We start from the raw sequence: 24,156 nt of genomic DNA on the forward strand, positions 1-24,156 counted from the left end.
AATAATAATAATAAAAATTTTATTTCAGCTCTAAGCCATATAGTACTACTACATGGAATATACAAAAACATACAGTAACATACACAGTTCTAAATACATGGGATAACATGGAAAAAAAGTGTGGAATGGCTGATGGTTTGCAGAAGATAAAGCACTGATTAGGAATACTTAAGATAAACTGCCAAAATTACTAGAATATTTGTATCATTGATAACGAGGGGAACGTTGACAGTAAATGTAATAAGATAAAGGTTACGGTGGCAAATTAACGATAGCAGATTTGTTATTTCAGTTCAGTCTTTCATTTCAGTTCTGCTATAATAATGAGATTCATTTCACAAGGCAGTCATGAAATCAGAGGTTAAACAGCAACGGCCAGAGAGGTCTCTGAAAAAGACTGCTTTCCGGGGAAAGAAAACTACATTATGTCAAAATTTTTCTTGGAGATGCAACTTAGAAAACTTGTTAGTTGTGGATGACGGAAAACAAGAAGAGGAAATGCAATATAATACTGTTTCATTGCGTATGTTAGGAAGTACGTACTCATTTCTGATCATGAAAGCGGTACTCGCATGTGTGTGTGTGTGTGTGTGTGTGTTTGAGTGTATGTATCCCGGGACTCAGTCGGAAGGGTTGGCAAGTCTGAAAGCTCTCGCCATATTCACCCCACCCAAGTGTCGTCGAGTTTTTGGTTGAATGGCAGAGGGTCGACGGTGGCCCGAAGTGGTCAGAAACGGTCAAACTGGAACTCATGGAATTAGAAAACATTGTAGCCAACACAGTCTACTTGAAAGCAAGAGAAGGTAAGAGAGAAAATACCCGCATCGACCAAGGCACTCCTTGGCTGTGCCACAAGATGATGCCCAGTGTATATGTCCGCTTATGCCACACATCGTGTCATTCGTGACTTTTATTTGCAACTTTTCTCGTCATGTGCTCGGCGAGGTGCTCACTCGCTCCCTCCCTCACACTCTCTCTCTCCCTCTGTTGGTGTCTGGCAAGAGCAGAGGCTTAGCTCGTATTTGAGAGGAAAAGATGCTGATCAGAGCCAAAGAAACAGGTAGCTAGGTAGTATAGGAATTGGGCCGTGTGTCTGTCAGGTAGCTAGGTCGGGGGTGGGGAGGGAAGCTCCTGACGGCGGCGCCAGATCGGCCACAGCAGACAGGTCTTAATGAGAACCCTCCATCCCATTGGAAGGGGTTTGGGATGTTCCTTGTGGTTGGTGCCTGCTACCTACTACCTACCCGAGGTATCTAGGCTTCCCAAGCTAGTTCTATCTAGGTATCCAAGATAACGAATCCCCTTGGATAAGAACCTTTTCTTTTATTCATGCCTAAACCCCTTGAAAGCTTAGGTATCGAGAACATCGTCTTACCTAATACCTTAGAGCTCTTCTCCCGAGGCAGTGCCAGAAGAGCCAACCACTCATTCCTTTGCCAGTGCCGAGGCAAATCGTCGCCTTGCCTACGGGAACAGCTACTAGGCACCTAGGAGTCTGGTTAGAGAGAGACAGAGGAGGCTTTCCCGTTCCCCTGGGAACAGCCAGAGCATAGGGCTGCCTCATTCAGCCAAACCTTCAGGCCAACGAGGCCAGGGTTCATTATCAGGAGACTGAGTTAGGCTGGCCAGTTGGGCTATGCTAGGCCCTCCATAGTTAGCTATTATTTATATTAGTTTATATAGTAGTATAGGTATTAAGGCTTGAGTAGTCCTGATTACCATTTTTCTTTTTGTTACTAGCCTAACCTGCCTGACCAAACTACTGAAGCATTTGAGTAGTCCATCATATGCTAGGATTACTGAACACTATCCCCTGGGCAGAGTTGTCATTGTAGGTCATTTAAATTGGTCAATCTTTTCTTTAAAACTGAGTGACTGATGTTCAACAGTACCTCCTGGGCTATTTTCATTTCCTGAACAGATTGCCTTGAGATTTGCTTTGCCCAAGCCGGAATCCAAAGGTTTTTGAATTGTGAGAGAACTGTCAGATGGAGAAAGTGGTCTCTGAATCACCTGGAAAGATTGTTTCAAAATCTGTCAAGCCATGGAAATGCCCTACACAAGAACACCAGAAGCAGATAGCTTGAGCTCTTTTGAACTGTACTGTATAAGCAAATTGACATAGGTATTAACCCAAGGTGCTACCATAGGAAGCTGTACTTCCTAATCTACATACAGCTTCCTAATCTACAATGGTAATCAAAGGATCCATCCTAACCTAACCTAGAGCACTACTTCCTGTATTAAATAACTATTCTAAACATTGGAAAGAATTCTTTATAGAATAATTTGCCATTATTAGCCAAGTGGTATGTAGTGTTAAGCCAGACCAAATATAGCTAAACATTCACAGTTAACAAAGGTCAGATTGATAGTTCATAAAGGTTATAGCCAAGTACCCATTTTGCTAAGTGATACTTATAAACTCCGCTAACAAGGTTAACTGAAAGTAACCTAAGAGTTAAATTACCTGTAGAACCAATTCAGTCGGTCGTCATTATCTGAGCCATTTTATATAACCTGCACACTTGTTTAGCCAACATAACACGTACTACATCTGCTGTCAGTAAGGTTATCACTTAACATTTTAACTTTTCTTATTTTATACAATTATACAAAACTTCATAGTCTTTACTAACTCACTCACTACCAACTTAGCCAGTGGACTTAAGCTAACCATCTCAACCCTTATCCTGCAAATGGCTGCAGTTGAGGGTTTACGTCACAGAGGACGAAGAGCTGTGGTTATGGCTGTCCAGTAGTTAGAGCCCTGCTGTGCATTTGAGAAACTTTGGTGGCCTACCTGTGTCAATAGAATGTCGCCTCATTTGTCAACAGATTCCACCTCGTAAAATAACACCCAGACAAAGTGTCAGTTAATTTTGTCTGACAGCTGTGAGGTCTGGGCATATTTTGTGTTATTTTGTGTTTGAAGTTGAAATGTATATGGTAATTCTATACAATAGCTCTGCCAGCAAGTTATCAAATTTAAGTATTTTCACTCAAAAGAGGGACGACCAAGGTTTCGTTTGATATATAAATCTAAGAGGCGCTAGGTCTAGAAGTGGTTTAAAAATCAAAATTAAATTTGACCCACCTGAAAAAAACTAAGTCCCTCGACTTCATAACTTTCTCAAATTTCTCCCTTCAGACTGAGCTCTCGTTTGTACGTTAAAAACATAGGTTATGTTATTATTACATCATCGACTGTATTCTGCGTAGCAAGACGTCACCCAAACGTCATAGTTTTTAGCCAATGATGATTATCCACATTTTACTTGGGACTAGCATTTTAACAAAACTAGAATCATGTGACTTGAATACCCAATGAGGTGACAGTTTTGCTAGGAAACTAACACTTTTCTACATTTTTCACACAATTTCCACCGCTAATTTTTCAGTCTTTTGAGAGCCATGGAGATGTGTGTACCTTCAACTTCTGGTGCGGTTTCTCATTTACCATCTACTTTTGACATCAATTTATGTGGACAAGGTGACACTTTTAACGGTGATAAGGGATTATATAGAGCCCAGCACTACCATCATTTCCGACTGTTGGAAGGCATACGATTGCCTAAATGAGGAGGGATTTCTTCAATTAAGAGTCAACCACCCCTTGATACGGTCATCAAAAGGATCAGTTTGTTGGATACTTTGCTCTTGCCTATTTTAAATTGCATTTTAAAGTATTGGATCATAGGCTTCATGAATTCTTAAAGATGGCAGATCACCTTTTCCCTCCAACCTAAGTAAGTACACCAAGGGTTTTAGGCTGTCTTATATTTAATATGGTTGTGTCAGGGGGGGCAAGCCCCCCCCCCCCCCTGCTAGGTAAGGATACGGCTACTAGGTGAGGTTAGGTGGTTTGTTTAGGTTAGCTGGTGGCCTTGTTTATTGTTAATTCTACATGCGCCATTATTCGTATGTTAAAACGGATTCTTTAATTCGTTCCCCACCCAAAAACCCGGTTTCCCACTGGGTGTCCCCCAAGATTGGAAAGGTTAAATAAAAGGTCCTCTTTAGATAAAGCACTAAGTAATTCATCAGAAAAAAACTATTATCAAAATTATTAGTGGCGGAGCTATTGTATAGAATTACCATGTATATGAATATATTTCTCATAACTCGGGTATGATTTCCGTTGTAGCTGGAAAATAACACATACAGTCTGTATTCAGTTAAGAACATGAAGTTACCAATACAATTGTAAACGCAAATCATTTTCACTAGCCCTCATAGCTCTTCCTGTATTCTATTCTATTCCAAGTAGCATTTTGCATTATTAATAGGTGTTTGAAGTCTAACTTTACTATACAAAATATAGTTTTCCTTTCGTAAAGGCATATTCTTAGTGCAAACTGGAATCGGTCAGCCTGTCAAGTTAAGATGCCTTGCACTTTTTTTTTTTATTGTATGTATGATGCTTATGTTTTTGTTTAAAATGGGTTTGAACAAGAAAAGTGAACATCGAAAGTAGGACTGGCAGGCACAGGACAGAAATGTCCTGAACATTCATTCTTACTAGCTTCACAAGACTGTAAATTAGACATACTATTCATCTTGTAAGGACAATGTTTTTCCAGTCAGGACAAGTACATTGAAACCAGTGCTATTGGCTTGTCCCTAGTTGTGTTTCCCAATACAAGGAGTGCTCTGGTTGGCCTTGTACAGAGTGAGAGAAGTATGATGGAAGAAAGGTTGGGAAGCATTCACCAGCCTCCTCAGGAGGGTAAGCTCCCCAACTGCTTCCTCTCGGTCCTATGGGGTTACTCTTGGTGAAAAGGCTACCCACCCATCACTCACTCACAATGATGATTCAGTTGCTTGGTCCTGTGTCTTCCGTAGCAAGACCTGGTATGTCTGATGTACCTGGTATGCACTTGTCATCAGTAGAATACCCACAGAAAATCTAACCTTCACTTAACAATCCAGGAAATCCCTCTTTATCAGTGTTCCTGGATCATCTAGCCACAGCCCATAAGGCAGTCTCTCATGATAGTACTTGGTGCTTGCTAAGGAGGGGGATCGTCCTGTGGTGGTCACTCTCTTTGTAGCATATCCACATTCTCTTCAGCAACAACTCTACTAGCTTTGACAAGTCTTCCAGCGTTGGCAATAAGCCCAGAGAGGAACGCAGCATTTGCACTATTCTTCCTCTTCCTCCTTCCTCTTAGTTGTTAGCTCATCTTCCTCTTCATCTTTTTCCCTTCGAGTTAGTAGTAAGGTTTGTTTCCCGGGATCCCGAACAGTTTTCAAGGTTTAATCCTGTAATATTTTTGCAAATCCAGGGAAATCTCTTGATAAAATTGAGTACAAAAACAGGGACAAATTTGACTGCAGGATGGTTGTGGACTTCTTGTTCTCTTTATATTTATATATACGTACTGTACATGCAGATAATTTCAGTCAATATCTGTATGATAATAATGATAGATGTCTGGATTATGTCATTTTTTCGAAATTTATATAAAATATGTTAAATTTTCAGTGAATGGTATTTTCCCATCAACAGCATCTTGCTAGTTGCAAAATTGCAACACTTTTGTAAGAAGGCCTGTCAAATAAATCTGTGGAGGGAAGATGAAGCGCCTGAACCAGTGCATCGCAGTAGCTAAATCTATAGAGGACAGAGATATAAAAGCGTGAAAGAATAATTTAAACTAAATGTATGCTTGAATTAAGCATTAGTTGAAATTAATAAGGCAGACAATCTACAGGAATTTTTCTGCATATTTAGTAATGTTAAACACATCAAAAACCTGAAAGGGAAACTAGGTATAATGTGCAATTTTACATGTGGAATTTTACACAATTGAAAATCCAGGGAATCCCCAGGATTAGGACAAATTTTATCCCAGAATCCTGGGACAAAGAAAAGGCTCCGAAACAACAGCTGCCAGTTAGTAGTGCTGTCAGTTCACTTCATGCAGTGTAGACATTACCTAAGGGTCTTATTTTCTACCCCTCTCCGAACAATTGTTTCATAGTGTAACTGCAAGGTTTACCACCTGTTACGCTCTTACTTTCAAACTTTCAATTTCCCTTTCAGTAGTGCATGATCTTATGGGTTCTAATGCTTTGCCTTTGGCCTATTTTATATTCTCTTCCATTTATTCCAAGAATGCCTTTCACAAGAATTCCTGTAGGGCTTTGAGTGAGCATTTTCCCATCTGAAGGGCTGTAGCTCTCTAACATCATCTGGTGCTGATGAGCTTCTGGTTGGGCTGACATGAGCTCCACTGGTGTGGCTGAGCCTGCAGGGCCTGGGGCTGGGAGGAAGTTTGTTCTTCTAATCCCAGATTAGTAGCCCAAGCTTCTTCCTCAAGAAAGATAACCAAGTCTTCCCACCCCCTTTTGCTCCTTTTATCAGCTACTGCTATTAAGTGAGGGATGAGGAAAATGAAAGGATGGTGATTTCCCTCCTCATTTGTTATGAGCAGAGGGATAGTGCAGTAAATTCTTATGTCTGTCTGTGGAGAAGGCAGTGGTGGATAAGGGTGCTGTAGACTAGTCCATCTGAAGTGAACATTTTTCTAACATTTCCAGTAAATATGAAAATCCTCTAGGTTAATGAGAGACATCAACTAAATCAAGATGTATTCAAAGAAGGTAAGAATTCTCTCCTCTCTCTCCTCCTCTCTCGATCGTTCCTCTCTTGCCTCTCTCTCGTCTCTCCGTCATCGCTCTCCTTCTCCTTTCTCTCTCTCCTCTCTCTCTCGTCTACTCTCTCTCTCTCTCTCACGCTCCTCTCTCTTCTCTCTCGGTGCACGTTTGCTGTTCGACTTTCAGACATCATTAACTACCAATGATAGGGGAGGAAGCCCCACCCACTTGTCGGTCTATACTACACTTTGCTTTCAACCACCTTTTGAGTGTTGATGCCTGCTGTGTTCTCAGCCCAGCTGCCATTTGCCTTCATGCTTTTTTTTTCTGTTTGCTTTGTTGAGGATTTTGTTTTGATACAATGAAGAATGCAAACCTTTCATTCACAAAGCCACCTTTTGAGAGGAAACTTCTAGCCCTTCAGTGCTGCCCAGAGAAGGATGGCCCCAGTAAACAGTTCTTCTCTATTGAGGAAAATTCTCATTCCTCATGTGTATCATGCTGTAGTCATGACTAATCAATCAAGCCCTCGTTCAGAGTTCCGGCTCTGGCCTTCTGAAGAGTGGGTGAAGTTTGCCAGGAAGAAGAGAAGGAAGAAAGTATCTCTGGTGTCATCATTGGAGTTTTACACTCCGATGACACCAGATAATTTTCTCTCTGGTCCCTTCTTGCCTCTGACCAAACTTCCACCTGCTGTTACCACTCCTAAGGAGTGGTTTCCCCTTTTTATCCTACTCTACATCAGTAGAGAGTCGCCCCACTTGGAGGAGTTGTTTTTGGGGTGATCCTTGTTCATGAAGATTGCCTCACATCAAACCTGGCTGTTTTTGCAGCTGGCATGGAACCCAAGGGACTTGAGGATTTCTGGCCCTCCTTAGGCCTCTTGAGAGAGCCAAGTGTGCTTTGGTCTCATTGATCACTTGAAGGCTGTGCAAGGCTTTCCTTTTTCAATCGTAACTGTGATGACTTCTACAGTTTTAGTACCCATCAGCTCGAAGGCGACCATGTCTGTGGTAACCCCACACTTCCCTTTGGTGATGTGCTCCCAGTGGAAGTCAGAGAAAAGGAGAAAGGAAGGAAGGAAGGAAGTCATCATCGTCTTTGTCTTCATCTTCATCTTCATCATTAAGTGGTGTCACTTTCTTGCCGCCTTACAAAGCTAGAAAGTGGTGGAAGAAGGTTGCCTTGCCTGCCAGCAGGAAGTCTGGTTTAGCTTTCATTGGCCAGCCCTCTTCTGCATTGAAGGCTACCAGGTCTCTTGTTAGTAGTGGCATGAGTACTGCTACTCCTGCTGCTTAACGAGTGGGAACAACTGCTGCTCCCGTTGCCGAGTATGTGGGAGCAACCACTGCCTTGGGTTCTCTGGACCCCTGTTGCACCTGTACAGATCTCAGTAGCTCTCCTACCTGGCCTGGTCTACAAATCTAGGCCCATCTGTCAGCACAGCCCAGCCCAGCGAGGGAATGTGAGTGGAAACAGTGCAGGGGCTCCCTCACGTCCCTCCCACTATTCAGGGAGAGTGGGGTCACCGGTCCCAGAATTAACAGTGTATTCTCCCTAGCCGACAAGGGGCTGCTCGGCCAATCACAGCCGGGAAAACAGTGATGTAGAATGACATTATCTCCCTTTCTGCCAATCATCAGAGGAGGACGAATTATGTTGAAAAAGTTTTGTGTATTTCGGAAAAGAAGTACGCAAACAAATTTATTATTTTTCTTTTGTCCATGGTCAATAATGTATTTGGCTTTATTATCAGTATCCATGCAGAAATAAGTTAGTATGTGGAAATTATTCTTTTTATCATTGCATTTCATGCAATTAACAGTATGGCTGATTGGCCAATCACAGCCTGGAAAAACAGTGACAGAATGACATCATCTCCCTTTCTGCCAATCATCAGAGGAGGATGAATGATGTTGAAAAAGTTGTGCTCAATGCGAGACTGAAACCTCACAATGAAATTTAAACTTCAATTAGTGATACAAGTAATTGAATGGATTTTGAACCATTAAAGTCTAAATTCACTTAATGACTGCGTCAATCATCAGACAGTGAACTGAGTTTGAAAACAGTTTTCCTCCTATCTCTTCTGCTTTTGAGATATGTTTACTCATGAGGAGCTTCAAAAGGTCTTGACCATCCAGGGATCTCAGGCCTCTTGCGTGGGATGTGATTCCTGTATTGCAGAGCCTGACTTGTGTGCTGTACAAGCTCCTTACAGAAGTGAGACAGGGACCTGACCCTTAAGACTGTTTTATTGCCCACCTTGGCATCGGCGAAGAGAGTTGGTGAGATTCATGGTCTTTCCTTCGATGTAAATCACTCAAGGGCATGGTGGTCAGTTACGCTCAATTTCATCCCGGACTTCATAGCAAGGACTCAGAACCCATTAGTCACTGACGTTAGGTTCGAGTCTTGCACCATCCCCTCCTTGAGTGACTTTGCTACTAATGATCAAGACGAGATGCTGCTTTGTCCCATTAGAGCGCTAAGCCGCTATCTGAAGAATACTCACATTTCCAGCCTGAGTGTCAGTGACTTTGTTAGCACCGGAGGTTCCAAGAAAGAAGTGTCCAAGAACACTTATTTATTTGTGGCTTCATGAGATGATCAGGAAGGTGTAGACAACACTGGTTCCCTTTGTCCAAGAGCTCACGAGGTCAGGCATTGCTCTATCCCTTGCATTCCATAAGAACCTGTCGGTTCAACAGGTACTGAAGGTGGGGTCTGGGCATGCCAGACTACCTTCACCTCTCATTACCTCCAGGATATTGCCCACAGGTCTTTGGACACTTTCTTTAGGACTGTTGGTAGCTGCGCAACAAGCTGTGTAACTTTCCCAGTTCCTCTAATAGGACAGGTTGCATCTTGCCTCTTGTATGGTAAGAATGAGTATGTCTGTAAGGTGACTGGCTCTCCTTCATCTCTTTCATTCTACTCTTTCCCTTCGGGCAGAGAGTATACGGACCGTTAAATGCTGGACCGGGTGGCCGATGTAGGTATATTTGATTTGATTAGATAATAGAAGCAATATGCTCCCCTACCCTTTACAAGGTAGGAATGGGGACTCTTGACATAAGACAAACCCAGATTGTAATTGCCTTATTGTCTCTGACATTATGGTTCTTTTCTTTCTCATAAGAAGGACCCATACTCCTTTTTTCATGAGTAACTTAGAAGATTGACTATGATCTTGCAGTTCCTAATTCTGATCAGATGCCAGTGGCTGGATTTCCTTCCTCGCTGTTACGACCAAGAAGGTAATCTCAGGTGTGCTGAACTCCAGTCTGTTCACAGAGGCACAGTGAGATTCCCCCACCAATCAGTGAGTCTTCCTATTGTAAAGGACCGAAGGTTTGTGTATTGTGTAGGAACAAAGCACAATTTTTGAACCTAACTATACAAACCTGAGGTCTTTTACACTAATTGCCCACCTCATGTCACCCCTCAATCTGCTACCTGGGCCTAAAGCAAATTGGAATGTTTACAGTGGTCGGGAGGGACTACTGGACTGGTAGTTAACTACTTAACTGCCTTGTTTGAAAGATTTCAACGGCCGTGTCCAGGCTTCGCCTCAAGTAATTTGCCAGCGTATAAGACGCACTCTCGCTTTAGACTCACTCACCCCTATTTTATTAGGATACTATTTTTGGGAAAAAAATTTTTTTGTATGTCAGCATATATTTATAATCTAGTACTAAAAAGTCCGCAAGTACAAAAAGGTGGTAAAGTCCTATAGATGGTGTACATGCAGACAAGGCAAATATTTCATTGAATATTTGTAAACAGCAAGCATTCCTAAAAAAATGTGTATTTCAGCAAACAGCACAGGCTACTGTATATAGCAAGAAGGTCGGTCAGCTGTATTTTGTTGACTGTATCTTCTTCCTTTATGGAGCAACACCTTTGCACTGGCAATCTCTCCAGTGAAAGTAACCAAGGGGAACAAAAGAGAAAGCAAACCCAATAAAACATAATGAAATTAATAAAGGTGCTTTGTTAAAGTAAACATAAATATAACAGTAGAAGATGAAGAAAAAATTAAATTTTATCTATATTTTAGTTGTGTGTTACCATGACAGCCCACCAGGGCAGCGCTACAATTTTGTTTACATCCAACCATTACAAATGTTTCCTCAAGGTCAAACAGTCCTTTTATACAATGTAAGGAATATCAGGATGGGTTATGCATGCTTGGGAAGGAGGTACAGTTAGGTGATGCGCTAACTACCGACATACGTACCATAAGAAATTTTTCATTTTTTCAGCTTAGGGCTAACTGGGCCGAAGAAAGTTAATCAAGGGAATTTTTTGTGAGTTTGGTGATCCAACGGAACTTAATAATTCTGCCTGTTTTTGAAGTCTTATTATTAGCAATGCAATTTTCGGTAATAATTGTGCTTGTTCTTCAGTTTTATTATTAGCAACAATTTTTGTGCCTACCCAGTATGTGCGCTGTAGGGTGCTCAGTTTCCCATAGGGTAATATGGCCACATTAGATGCAGGACAACTTTTCAATATGTTTTGGAAAAAAAAAAAAGAAACTGCCTGGAGATTGTGTCCTAATACTCTGGCAAAATACAGAGTACATGTATACTTCCCAAGGGTTTAATTGTACAGATTGGAGCCCTTCCCTTCCCTCCCCCGCTAATGAACAGTTAAGCATTAAAAAGAAAGTGAAGCTCCCTCTGTTGGGTTGTTCTTTATTGGGCCAATCGTAGGAAGGGAGTGCCCCCATCTTTGCCTGCATGGCAGTGCCCCAGGCTGCGATATATGAGCAAAGGGAATTCATCAATTTTATGATTAAATTATGATAAATAAAATAGTTTTATTGGGTTTATTAATACCAAAAAACAAAAAGAAAATATACAAAATTCCATAATAATCATTATTTATTTGAATTTAACATTGTTCTTCAATAGAAATACGAAGGAAAACTTTGAACGGCCCGTTATCTCAAATCTTAATACTTATTGAACCTTCAAAAATCTAATCTTCTCACTTAGTTTTAAAGCTTATAACATTGGAATTTCGTAATCTAACTTCAGAAAGAACAATTATTGGAACAATCAAAATAGAGCCCTTTTTTTTCCAAATTTTTTTGTTTTTCGTCTTTTTTTTTATAAATTTTTTTTCCTTCCTGATTTAATAGGGTTTATTATTTTAAAACCATATTGGAAAAATTCATATCTAGCAAAAAAATGGACTTTTAGAAAAAAAACAAAACTCTCCATTCGTATTTGGAGGGCTACTAAATCAGGTCTAAATATATGGTTAGTGAATCCCAGCCGGTCTTCATATTAAATATCAAGGGAGGAGATAGAACATTTTGAAAAAAATTTGGTTATTTTCGGGATAAATCGCCCTGGGCGTCACAAAAATCGAAGGTCAGAGGCGCGAAAAATTCATTATGCGGTTTAGGAGATGTCCCAAGTCAACCTTTATTAATGTTGGTATGAATTATCAAAGTCCTGTCCTTAAAAAAAATGGCATTAGCCACGGCCGGCCCCCTTTTAACGAATACTCAGGGGAAAGCTGGACGCATTGGCGCTTCCCACTTCAAGGTGAATGCTCTTTGTTGCGTTTTTCTTGTCTCAAAGCCTTTTGGGGACCCAAGAGGGAAACCCAAAGGTCTTCGACGGGGCGGGCTGCCGTGGTCATTCCTTAGGCCGAAAGGTGTTATTGGACCAGGTGATTGGAGCCATGTCTCCAGGAACAAAGAAAATTTCGCTCAAGGTCCAATTGTTCGGGACAAGCATGCTTCCCCACTGCCATCTAAACCGTCGGCCAGAGGCACTTATAAACACCCTTGGCGAGACCTCTATCGAATAAACAGGTGGAGCCAGACCTGGTTCCTCTGGGTCCTGGCCTGTTGCTGCAGCACCTGACCAGTGAGAGTGTATCTCTCTCACAGCAGGAAGCAGTGACCCTGGAGGCTACTGCTATGGCAGCTCTTCAGGCAGTCTCCTGGCTAGATCTGTGGTCATTCACAGAGTCTAGGGTCACTGCTCCTTCCGGGGCCATCGTCCCGGGGGAAGACTCAGCCTTTGGGAGACTGTGTCAGTCTGGAGGTAGGACTATCTCCTAGCTGGCCCACCAGTCTGCAAACCTGTGGGCAAAACTGGTGTTCAAGAGACGTGACTGTCCTCTCTCAAGTTACCAGGTCGCTAAGCCCAGAGTCGGTATTGACGCTACGCAGTGGACTGTTGCTGGGTTCAACCTCTCTCTTTAACAGAGAACAGGTGGATGCTGCGGTGGACAAGTGCAGGGATGACGACAAGGACTGGCTTGTCCACCAGGCAGTGGCAAAGACCCTGGGCCTTTGCGTTCCACTGCAGCTAGACCTTTGAGTCTAGCTAGCACCTTCTTGGCCCCGAAGATGACTTCCTCTTCCAAAGGAGCCTGAGGAACATACAACCCTTCTTCTTCCTCTTTCAAGGGAGCGACATCATGCCCCTTTCAGCCCTCCTTGCTTTCTGTAAAGGGAATGAAGGGGAAGAAGGGGAAACACTAGGGGTGGCTGCCTGTTGAGCCATTGGGCAACATGGCAGAGACTTGGGTTGCAGACGGTCCTTCAGGAAGGATATCTACTCCCCTTCAAGTTTCCGCAACCTCTCACCAACCACCCGGTCCGTCTACCATCATATGTAACAAGTCTGTGATGCACCAGACTAGTAGAAGAAGTGAAGATGCTATGCAAGAAGGCTGTAGAAGTCGTGTTTGGCTGGTCTCCGGGGTTCTACAGCCGGGTCTTTCTCATAGAGAAGGCTTTGTTAGGATGGAGACCGCTCATAGACCTTTCTCCCCTAAACCGATTCGTTTGCCAGACTCGGTTTAAGATGGAGACAACACGATCAGTGGTTGTTTCTATCAGGGAGAACAACTTCATACTTAAGGTAGACTTGAAGGATGCATATTTCCAGATACCCATCCACAAGTCCTCCTGCAAGTACCTCCACTTCAGCCTCGGAGAGACTGCTTACCAATTCAGGCACTCTTTCGGGCTCTCGACTATTCCCCAGGTATTCACGAGAATGTTCAACCTGGTCTCTACTTGGGTCCATTCACATGATATGTCTTTTGAGGTATCATGACAATTGGCTGGTCCTGGTGAGCTCCCGCTCGCAGTTGCCACAGGACAGAGAGCGACTCCTCAAGTTTTGCCAGGATCTGTGGATCCTGATAAATCCCGAGAAGTCCAACCTTGAGCCCAAGCAGAGGATGTTGTACCTGGGCATGCTGATAGACATGGTAGCAGCAAGAGTCTTCCCCTTAGACTCTCGTAACAGCCGGTTCAGAGGCAACATGACAGTTCCTTTCTCGACAGGAACAGCCTGCTAGGCTTTAGCAGGTCGTGATAGGTCACCTGCCATCCTTGGAGAAGCTAGGCCCTCATGGGCAGCTTCACCTTCAGTGTCTCCAGTGGAGACTGAGGGAGTACTGGTCACAGTCCCGCCACCCTCAGTCATCTCTCGTCCCTCTCTCGCAGGAGGTGAGAGAAGACTTGTACTGGTGGCTTGACGACAGGAACCTCACAATAGGAGTGGACCTCTCCACAGACATCTTCACTCCCCCTCCGGACATGTTTCTGTTCTCAGATGCATTGACCGAGGGATGGGGCGCACACCTGAAGGAGTTGCTGACTGCAAGGATGTGGGACCTTCATGATAAGCACCTTCACGTCACCATCCTGAAACTCAAGGTAGCCTTCCTGGCTCTCCAAGAGTTTTGGGAACTTGTGATGGAACACTGTAGTGTTGATAAGCGACAGTACCACTACCTGAAGAGGACTCAATGTCTTCTGCCTGAGTATCGACAACTCTTCGTTAGCACCAGAGGTTCCAAGAGAGAGGTGTCCAAGAACACTCTACCTCTCTGGCTTCATGAGACAATCAGGAAGGCGTACTCTGTTGCTGGGAACGAAACTGGTACACTTCGTCTGAGAGCTTACCAGGTCGAGGGCAGTGCCCCATCTCTCGCATTCCATAAGAATTGTCAGTTCGTCAGGTTTTGCAGGTGGGGGTCGGGGCATGCCAGACCACTTTCCACTCTCACTACCTTCGGGTTGTTGCCCATAGGTCCTTGGACACTTTTTCCTTGGGACTGGTGGTGGGTGCTCAACAAGTTGTGTAACTTACTCAGCTCCTCTAAGTGGACAGAGTTGCATTTCACCTCGTTGTATAGGTATGAAAGAGTGTGACTGTGGAGTGACTGGCTCTTCTTTCATCTCTTTCATCCTACTCCTAAGAAGTCTCATCACAGGACTTCTAAGGGTCTGTCTCGCTCAGGTGAGACAGGTGGGTCTTCCGCTGGTCCTCCTGTTCCCCCGGGAATGGGGCCTGTCTCTCCTTCCTCAGGGAGGAAGAAGACGGGGACCATGGAGGTATCGGCCACCACTGGTACCTCCTCTCCCGTCTCCAGAGGTTCCACCAATCCGGACTGGGAACCGCATCTCTGGCGGCACTCGTGCAGCCAAGGTCCAGACTGCGAGTACGCTTCACCGTGTCAGGACCCAGGCACGGAGCGGAAGGATGGTAAGAGTCGCTGAGGTGACTCTCGCCAGACCGGCGTTCGCTCTTTCACCGATCGTCGGGTACCCAGGGTTGACATGACATTCCCGTGGGTCCATGCACGCGGAGACCGGTGGAAGTGGCCCATCCAGCCCTCTTTTAATTATTCTTCTTTTCAGAGAGGTTTCGTGGGGGGGGGGGCCCCTTTCCCCAAAAAAAAAAAAATTTGGGGGGGGGGGGGGGGCGGACTTGGAAGGATTCAGTAGGACGGTATCGGCTGTCTCCTGTCAGCCCCACCCAGACAACGGTCGTGTTTGCGTGACCGACCAGTCTTGGTGGTGGCAGACGCTTTGCCTGCCAGACAAGAGCTTCGTAACCCTCCTCGAGAAAGCGTTCTCTCTACTGCTGCTCCTGCAGGTCCCTCCGAACAGGTGTAGTTTGGCCGTGTTGCTACCGCAACTGCCCCAACTCCGTCCTGGATGGAGGACCTGTCAGTTGTCCTTAGGAAACTGGCGAAGAGGAAGTCCAAGAAGAAGAGGAAGGTGTCGTCGTCGTCTTCTGCCGCCTCTTCCCCTTCGACTTCCAAGGCCCCTAGCCGAGAAAGAAGAAGGTGGCCTGCCCCCCCCCCCCCCCCCCTCCCGAAAAGAAGTCCCGCGGAGACTTCTAAGGGTCTGTCTCCCTCTGGTGAGACAGGTGGGTCTTCCACTGGTCTTCCCGTCTCTCCGGGAACGGGGCCCGTCTCTCCTTCCTCAGGGAAGAAGAAATCAAGGACCGTAGGGGTACCGGCTATGCTGGTACATCTGCTCCTGGTGCCAGAGGTTCTACCTCCGGACCGGGAACCGTCTTGGCGAGCATCACCGAGCGTATGGTCACCTACGGGTGACCGTGCAGCCAAGGTCCAGACTGCTGAGCACGCTCACCGTGCCAGGACCCAGGCTCGGAGCGGAAGGATGGTAGGAGTTGCTCAGGTGACTCTCGTCAGGCCGGCGATCGCTTGCGCAGTGATCGCCTCGTACCCAGGGTAGACGTGACGTTCCCACCCGACCGTTCACGCAGTGAGGCTGGGAAGAGGTCTCCCCTGGTCACCAGGTCCAGCCTCACCCGGACTTGGACCAGCCTTGCCCGGACTTGGACCAGCCTTGCCCGGACTTGGACCAGCCTTGCCCGGACTTGGACCAGCCTCACCCGGACTTGGTCCAGCCTCGCCTGGACTTGGTCCAGCTTTGGCTGGACCTGTCTCTGGGTCCAGCTTTGGCTGGACCTGGTACCGTAGCGCGTCGAGAGGATGGTGCTCGCTCTCACCGCTTTAGTGGACACTACCAGTCACCCGACTGTCGCTCCCACTGCTCTAGTGGACACTACCAGTCACCCGACTGTCGCTCCCACCAGGACCGGATGGCTCGCACGACTGGTAGCAGCTCCCCTGATGCACGAGACCTACACTATCGACCTGCAGCTCGATCGCCACCGTGGGTTGGTGATCGCCTGGAGTCCTCCCAGCCCAACGGTTCTGCTGGTAGGCAGGGTAGGAGCGCTCTTAGCAGCTCCCCTGACGCACGAGACCGACGCTCCGTCCCTTGTCCAGCGCTTCTCCGCAAGGAGACCGCTGGTCCAGATCAGCAGCTCGATCACCACCATGGGTCGGCGATCGCCTGCAGTCCCCCCCAGCCTACCAGTTCTGCTGGTAGGCATGGTAGGAGCGCTTGTAGCAGCTCCCTTGACGCATGAGACCGACGCTCCGTTCTTTGTCCAGTGCTTCTCCACAAGGAGACCGCAGGTCCAGACCTGCAGCTCGATCACTACCGTGGGTCGGCGATCGCCTGCAGTCCTCCCAGCCTACTGGTTCTACGAGTAGGCAGGGTAGGAGCGTCAGGTCTCCCTCACCTGTCCCTTCAACCTCCTCAGGCTACACCGGGAGGAACGAGGCAAACAGGAGTGACTGTGATGAATACACTTCTTACGGTCCGGCCTCGAGCCTGGTTCGGTCCCTGGGACCAACAGATCCTCGCTCAAGTGGTTGGAGGAGATCGTGGGGGCTGGCGAGGACGATGACGCTTCCTAGATTCAAGGAGTGACCATCACCGCTGTTCACGTGACGGTCCCTTTGGACCACGCATGTAGAGACCGGTGTGAGCTCCGCCTTCGGTCCTCTTGAGAGGTTTTGACCTCGATGAGGACTGGGACCCATTGGACGACTATCGGCTTTCTCCTGTCTGGTGCACGCTCAGCCCCACCCAGACGACGGTCACAATGGTGGCAGACGTTCGCCTACAGTACGAGTTTCGTAACCCTCCTTGGGGAAAAGTTTTTGCCAGACGGTAAAATTTTCCTAGACGCGGAGCGGCCATCACCGCAGGTTGATGGCTGCTCGTAACTCTCTTCTCCGACTGCTAGTTCCTCTGGCAAGGCGAGCGAGAGCGTCCAATCTTCCTCCCCCATTCCCTCTCTTCCTATGGCTGCGATGGAAAGGGGAGGGATCCTGCAGAGCGTTCTCCGTAGGATTCTGCGTCAGGGACTGCATTCCTGGAGGGACCTTCAGGTCCTACCGATCATAAGTCCTCGTCGTGGAGGAAGGATCTTGCCCAATCCTCGATTTCTACAGGAATTGGGAGGACCACCAACCGATGATCGTCTGACGAAATTCGCGGGATTTCGCCGAGCTCTTAAAATTCTTCGGAGTTTCTAGCACTCTCCTAGTATTTGGGTCTTCTACGATCTGCAAACACTTGGGTGAAACCATGGTCCAGATGGGGCGAGACGAGAATCCTAGATATTGTTACTACGATAATCAGGAATCTCGCCAAATGCTCGAATGCCTGGAATTTCTAGCGTTCGAGGGAAGTACTGCTGCTGAAGGAAGACTATCTTGGGAGGGGCTCAGCCTAGATGGACCTGATGGTCTGTCGTCTCAGTAGGCGGTCAACCCCGGGATAGAGAAGAACGGGTGGGAACATCCAGTTCGGCTTGAACTATCATCTTTGGTATCCTGTGACCACCGTAGAAGTCTTCCTTCGGGAAAACTTCACCTTCGCTCTCTTCATCAGAGAATGAAGGAGGTCGGCTTCCAGTCCTTATTCTTTTTCCTCTAATGGAAGAGAGTTCAGGCTGGAGGTCTATGTACAGGAACCTACTAATGTACTACGTATATTTCGTTCGCGACATGCTTCTTTTATTAGTTGAATTGTCCGAGGTGTAGGCACATACTGTAGTTAACTCTACGGGTTGTGACTGAGATGAATAGTATCTTCTTAATTGAACGACAACTCGGGACTGCCTTGCTGTGGTGGTGGTGTTGTAACAACACCACACCACCATAGCGTTTGCATTCACTGAAATCCGTCTCGGTTAAAATGCAAATGCTTGAGCTTATTTTCTTGCGCTTGATGGTTCTAGCTGAACGCATTGCTTCTTGGAATGGATTACCTGGCAACTCAGGATGACGAGTGAGCGAGAGCTAGTGGTGTATGGGCTACCAGCCAGCCCTGCCTGCCGCAGCCCAGTACCAGCTGGCTCTCCGAGATGGTTCAGTCGGCTATTGTCTTTCGTCCTCTGCGATGATTGACTACCGAATCGAATCTTTGCCCGGCAATCACAGACTTAGGTCTCTGGTTGGCTGGAATTCTTGCATACGTGTATGACCATCTCTACTGCATCGCCTTTTGCCATAGCAAGAATTTTCAAACGGAGATATCTCACTAGACTCGTCATCATCTTACTGTTTACCTCACGGTAACAGAAGTCTGTAGCCTAGTCTTCCGCTCATCGCACCTGCCGCTGTGATGACACAGAATGATTTCTTCAGACATCTGAGATTGTCTTCAAAATACATCTCGTAATTCGTAGGTGTGCAATTATTCTTTGTTCACCCCGAATTGTAGATGAATAACGGAAGACCTCGCCTGTTTCCCGCCCTGCCAGCTCTACTTCCAAGTATAGAAATGTCCTCCCTGATCCAGCCCATGAGAAGCGGTTCTTCAGGCAGTACAATCCCTATGTTTTCATTACTGAAAAGCGCTCCGCTTTCATTGCAACTCCGACTTCTCACCGAACAGCAATGAAGTAGCAGTTTTAACGTTTTCAGTCCTCTGTAACAACAGGGATTAAAGCTGTCTTCATTGGTTGGTGTCATTGACGGAACTTTTTCTACGTTCAGAATCTTGAGAGTTAACTTCTCTCGATTCAGTTGTGAAGACGTAGGTCTGAATTCACTCAAATCACCTTAGTCTTTCACCGGCACATAGTAATCTTTCTCCTTAGTTGAGATTCAACTACTATAAGAACTTCCCGTCGTTTTGCCATCAGGGGACCTCGGTCTCTAGAAAGGCTGTTGACTTTCGTCTGATGGGCACATGCCTTGAGAGAATCATCATCTCGTCTCCCAACATTGGTGGCAACAAGACAGACGATTTGTATGGTTTCTCGGCATGACTGCTCGCCTCTCACACACTGAGCGCAGTCAGTCGGTAGCTGTTGAAGAGTCCGAGACTGTCATGAGCTATGCTGTGGACTTTGTATCGGTTGATCCAGATCAGTCATTACTTTGTCCTATTGGCGTGTTCCTGTACCCATAAGGATTGACACCCACCATGGATTGTCGGTGTCTTTATCCGCTGCGGAGATCGAGACCATGAGAGACTTCGCTGCAGTTGGATGGACCAGTGGATGGGTACTTGTCATCACTGAAGAATATGTCAGACATGAAGATGGATAAGGTCATTGCGACCATATCTCTCCCCTTTGGGCCTGCCCACAGGTCCTTGGAACCTCATTTCCTTGGACCAGTGGTGGATGCTTGCAGGATGTGTTTGCTTACCCAGCCCCTTCAAGAGGACAAGTTGCATCTCATCTATGGTGTGCAGTTGTAGAAGTAAGAAGGATGCGAGAGTGACTGGCTCCCTCCCCCTTCCACACCTTGTCCCTCCCCTCCTCTTCCTTCGGGTTGAGGATAGAACTCGAACTCACGCTGGCTGGTCGGACGATTGATGCGGTAAGCTGATACATAAGCATCCTTTTTATGTTTCTTATCAGAATCATAGAAGCAATCCCGCTCCTTCCTCTAGCAAGGGGAGGAAGGAGACTGACAATAATGCAAACCCTTCCCAGAACTTTGCAATAATGTCTCCGACGCCAAATATTCTTCACAGCCCTTTATGAGTTACGATTCCTCACTCATTTCAAAAAGGCCCAGAAGTCTGACACTTGATCATGCAGCTCCTATACTCTGATCAAGTTGTCAGTGGCAGGGCATTCCTCCTCGCTCTTACGACCGGAGGAGAGTAGCCGAGGTGTGTAGAACTCCAGTCAATTTTAGAGGCTCACTCAAGATTCCTTCCACCAATCAGTGAGTCTTCCTTATCTAAAGGACCGAATGTTTGTATATCGTGTAGGAACAAATCACAGTTTTTGGAAGTAAATTGTATTTTTCCTAACTATACAAACCTTAGGCCCTTTACATATATGCCCACTTCATGCCACCCCTAAATCTGAACCTGGGAGTGGAGTGTTTACTTCCGGGCAGGCTAGCCTGCCACATGGTAGTTACTGCCTAACCACCTTGATCAAGATTAACGGCCATAATTCCAGCTATGCCCTAAGTAATTCCTTATGTAAAGGACCTCTGGTTTGTATAGTTAGGAAAAATTCAATTTCATACATTCAACTTACCTGTCAGATATATCATAGCTATCGACTCCGTCGTCCCCGACAGAAACATTCAAATTTCAGCGGCACTCGCTACAGGTAGGTCAGGTGATCTACCGCCCTGCCTCTGGGTGGCAGGACTAGGAACTATTCCCGTTTTCTAATCAGATTCTCTCTGTCGCCGGCGGTATCAACATTGTTGTTACTTCCTCCTGACTAGAATTCGTTTTTCGCAAAGCTTTTGATCATCTCTCGCTGATATTTGGTGACGTACTTGGATCGTTGTTTGGCATTCGCTATCGTGGACTGTTTTTTGGACTTGGTTTTTGGAATTCGTGAATATGTCTGACTCTAGTGTTAGTTTCAGAGTGTGTGTGAATGAGGGCTGTAAGGTGAGGATTCCGAAAGCTTCGGTAGATCCTCATACTACTTGTAGTGGGTGTAGAATGGTTGAATGCTCGATTGAGAATACGTGTAACGAGTGTGAGAAATTGAGTGCACAAGAGTGGAAGAATCTAACTTCTTACTTGAAGAGTTAGTTGAGAAAGATAGAGAGAGGAAAGCGGCTTATAAAAAACCCGCAGAATGTCTACATCTCATGATTTACTGTCTAGTTCTGTAGCTTCTTCCTCTGATAATCATGCCCATTCTGTTTCAGCCCGTTCACAAATTGCTAATCCCTCTAGTTCTGCTTCGGAAATAGCGGAACTTAGAGCTTCCCTTCAGAAAATGCAGGAAAAAAAAGTCGCAGCATTGGAAGGTAAGGAAAGTGAATGTGGTTTTCGCTAGTGATATTAGTGTCCCCAGTGTAGTGGAGGGGGCGTCTGGTCGTCTCTGCGACGCTCCCAGGCCTAGACCTCTTCCAAGCTCCCTGGCCCGGAGGAGAAGGAAAGTCGAAAGCCGTACGGGGGTTGGTGGAGAATCCCAACGATTCAGGCGTCCCTTCGGCAGAATCGATCATATCACATACTGCCAAGGGACTGCTATAGGAAAAAGCGTCCTTCGAGAGTGCTTTTCGTCGTCTAGTTTCGCCTTCTCCGAGAAGAGGATGGAAGGAGTCGAAACTTTCCCGTCCTCTGAAGAGGAGTATGATAGAGCATGAACTCAATTCTAGTCCCGAGCGCCTTCTCTGAAGAAGGAGCGCCTTCGGTAATAAAGAAGGCTAGAATACATTCAGACTCTGGGTCTGGAAGGGATCCTAGAGCGCCTTCCAGATCTCCCTCTCCTGATTCGAAAGATTCCTCAACCAGGAGAATATTAATGAATATGCAAGAGCAATTAGCCTCGTTAGTAGGAGCTCTATATAGGAGCCTACTCGTAAGAAGGATGATAGGCTTCCTATTAAAAGATCTAAATACCGATCTCCTGTCGGGCGCGACGCACCCTTCAGGGGAGTTGTCGCACAAGCGGCCATCTCTGGGGGGAGCAATGCGTTAGACAGGAGAGAAGTAAGAAAGGAAGTTACTCCTGTCAAGAGTATGGCGCCAACCAGGAAGCCAGGCTCCGAATAGGCGCAAAGAGCCACAGTATGCAGTACAACATTCAAGATCTTCAACCAAACGTCAAGAGTTAGCTGAAGAGGAAGATCCTGTTAGGAGTAGAGCGCTTGTGAGACGGAAAGCGCCTACCGGAATCAATACTCCTACTAAACACCAGACGCATTCTAAGGATCAGGAGTATTTGGAGCGACGTACTCCTACCAGGCGCCAGGAGTCGTCGGGCCTCGATACTCCTCCCAGGCGCCAAGAGTATCGAACTTAATACTCCTCCTAGGCGCCAGGAGTATTTCCGAGCTTATACTCCTCCAGGCGCCAGGAGTATTCTGAACTTCATACTCCTCCCAGGTGCCAGGAGTATTCTGAACAAGATGCGCCTACTAGAAGCCAGGAGTATTCGAGGCGCTCTGCGCCTGCCAAGCGCCAGGAGTATTCCCAAACACGTTTACTCCTACCAGGCGAGAATACTCCTGCTGTACACCAGGCGCATTCCTCGTATGAAGAGCCTGACATTCGAAAGAGAGTAAGGGAAGAGTCAGAAGAAAGAAGGGAGCCTTCTCCTTCCGAGCCTATGAACCCAGAAGATGCCTCGGAGGATGAAATGAAGGAAGGATCTTCTAACTACAAAGTTCTTTCGTCCCTTCTATTGGAGGAATATGGAGACTCGTTAACGCCAGCCGCTCCTCCTTCTCCACGCTCTCTATTCTCGAGCACGAAAACGCACAAGTCTTCCTCTTTCCTAAAAATGAAGCCTGCTATATCTATGAGGAGGGCGCTTCAATCTCTTGACTCCTGGTTCAAGAAGAAGAAGGAGTTAGGAATGACGGTCTTTTGTATGCTCCCGCTAAACTTACAGGGAGGAGAGGCATTTAGGTACGAAACGGGAGAGAATATGGGATTTGGTCTCTGTCCGTTTCAGCTGAGTCAGACTTCTCGAGTTTAGTGGATTCATCGAGAAGACACGCCTTGAATGCAGCGAAAGTAACATGGGGGCTTTCGGAAACGGACCACCTCCTCAAGGGACTTTTTCACACTTTAGAAGTTTTTAACTTTCTTAGATTGGTCCTTGGGGTTCTGGCCAAGAAATCTCATTGAAAAGGAACAACTGGACCCAGAAACCCTAAAATAGCATCCTCACCTGCATTGATAGGCTGTCAGGATGGATCGGCTGAGGTATGCTCCCTCTTTGGTGCAGGAGTTTTAAAGAAGAGGGCGGTTCACAGTCTTTCCTCACGAAGGCCGTCTCTCTTCGCAGAGAGCCGCCTTATTGTTTGCGCCTCTCTCAGAACACCTTTTTCCCTCGCAGTTGGTGAAGGATATTGCGCATTCTCTGACTGAAAAGGCCACCCAGGATCTCCTTAGACAATCCTCAAGGAAGAATAGGCCTGTGGCCAGTGAGGAAAAGAAAGTGGCTCGTCCAGCTCAGCAGCAGCCCTTTCAAGGAGGTCTTCCAACTAGATCTATCGCCAGAAGAAGTCAACCGAAAAGAGGGGCAGGTCTTCCTTCCGTCCCTTTAAGAAAGGAAAGTGAGAGTTCTGTCCTCCAGACACCCGTAGGAGCCAGGTTACATTCATTCGCGAAAGCCTGGGAAGACATAGGAGCGAATCCGTGGACGATGTCGATCATCAAGAAGGGTTATCGCATCCCATTCAAGGACATTCCTCCCTTGACAACATCACCGAGGGAATTGTCCGCCAGATACAGGGACCCTGTTCTGATGGATACTCTTCGTTCAGATGGTGGAACAGATGTGGGACAAAAGAGCAATAGAGCTAGTGCTGGATTGCAGCTCCCCGGGGTTTTACAATCGCTTGTTTCTTGTAGCAAAAGCCTCGGGGGGATGGAGACCGGTACTGGACGTAAGTGCGCTGAACAAATTCGTAGAACAACAGAAGTTCAGCATGGAA

The 24,156-nt window shown here is 46.3% G+C and overlaps 1 protein-coding gene across 3 annotated transcripts in view; it reads left to right on the forward strand.

The window, feature by feature from the left end:
• The first annotated feature begins 620 nt into the window (after positions 1-620).
• LOC135200237 (G protein-coupled receptor kinase 2-like) overlaps positions 621-24,156 on the forward strand; it is a 425,751-nt gene continuing 402,215 nt past the window's right edge. For 2 of the 3 annotated variants that reach the window (XM_064228685.1, XM_064228687.1), the window contains exon 1: positions 622-803. In XM_064228685.1, the coding sequence (XP_064084755.1) occupies positions 752-803 (52 nt within the window). In that variant the 5' untranslated portion in view covers positions 622-751. Of the gene's footprint in view, positions 804-24,156 lie in introns of all 3 variants that reach the window. The other variant, XM_064228686.1, reaches the window with a different exon arrangement.

The sequence above is a fragment of the Macrobrachium nipponense genome, chromosome 26 (genome assembly GCF_015104395.2).
Source record: "Macrobrachium nipponense isolate FS-2020 chromosome 26, ASM1510439v2, whole genome shotgun sequence".
Classification (NCBI taxonomy): Eukaryota; Metazoa; Arthropoda; class Malacostraca; order Decapoda; family Palaemonidae; genus Macrobrachium; species Macrobrachium nipponense.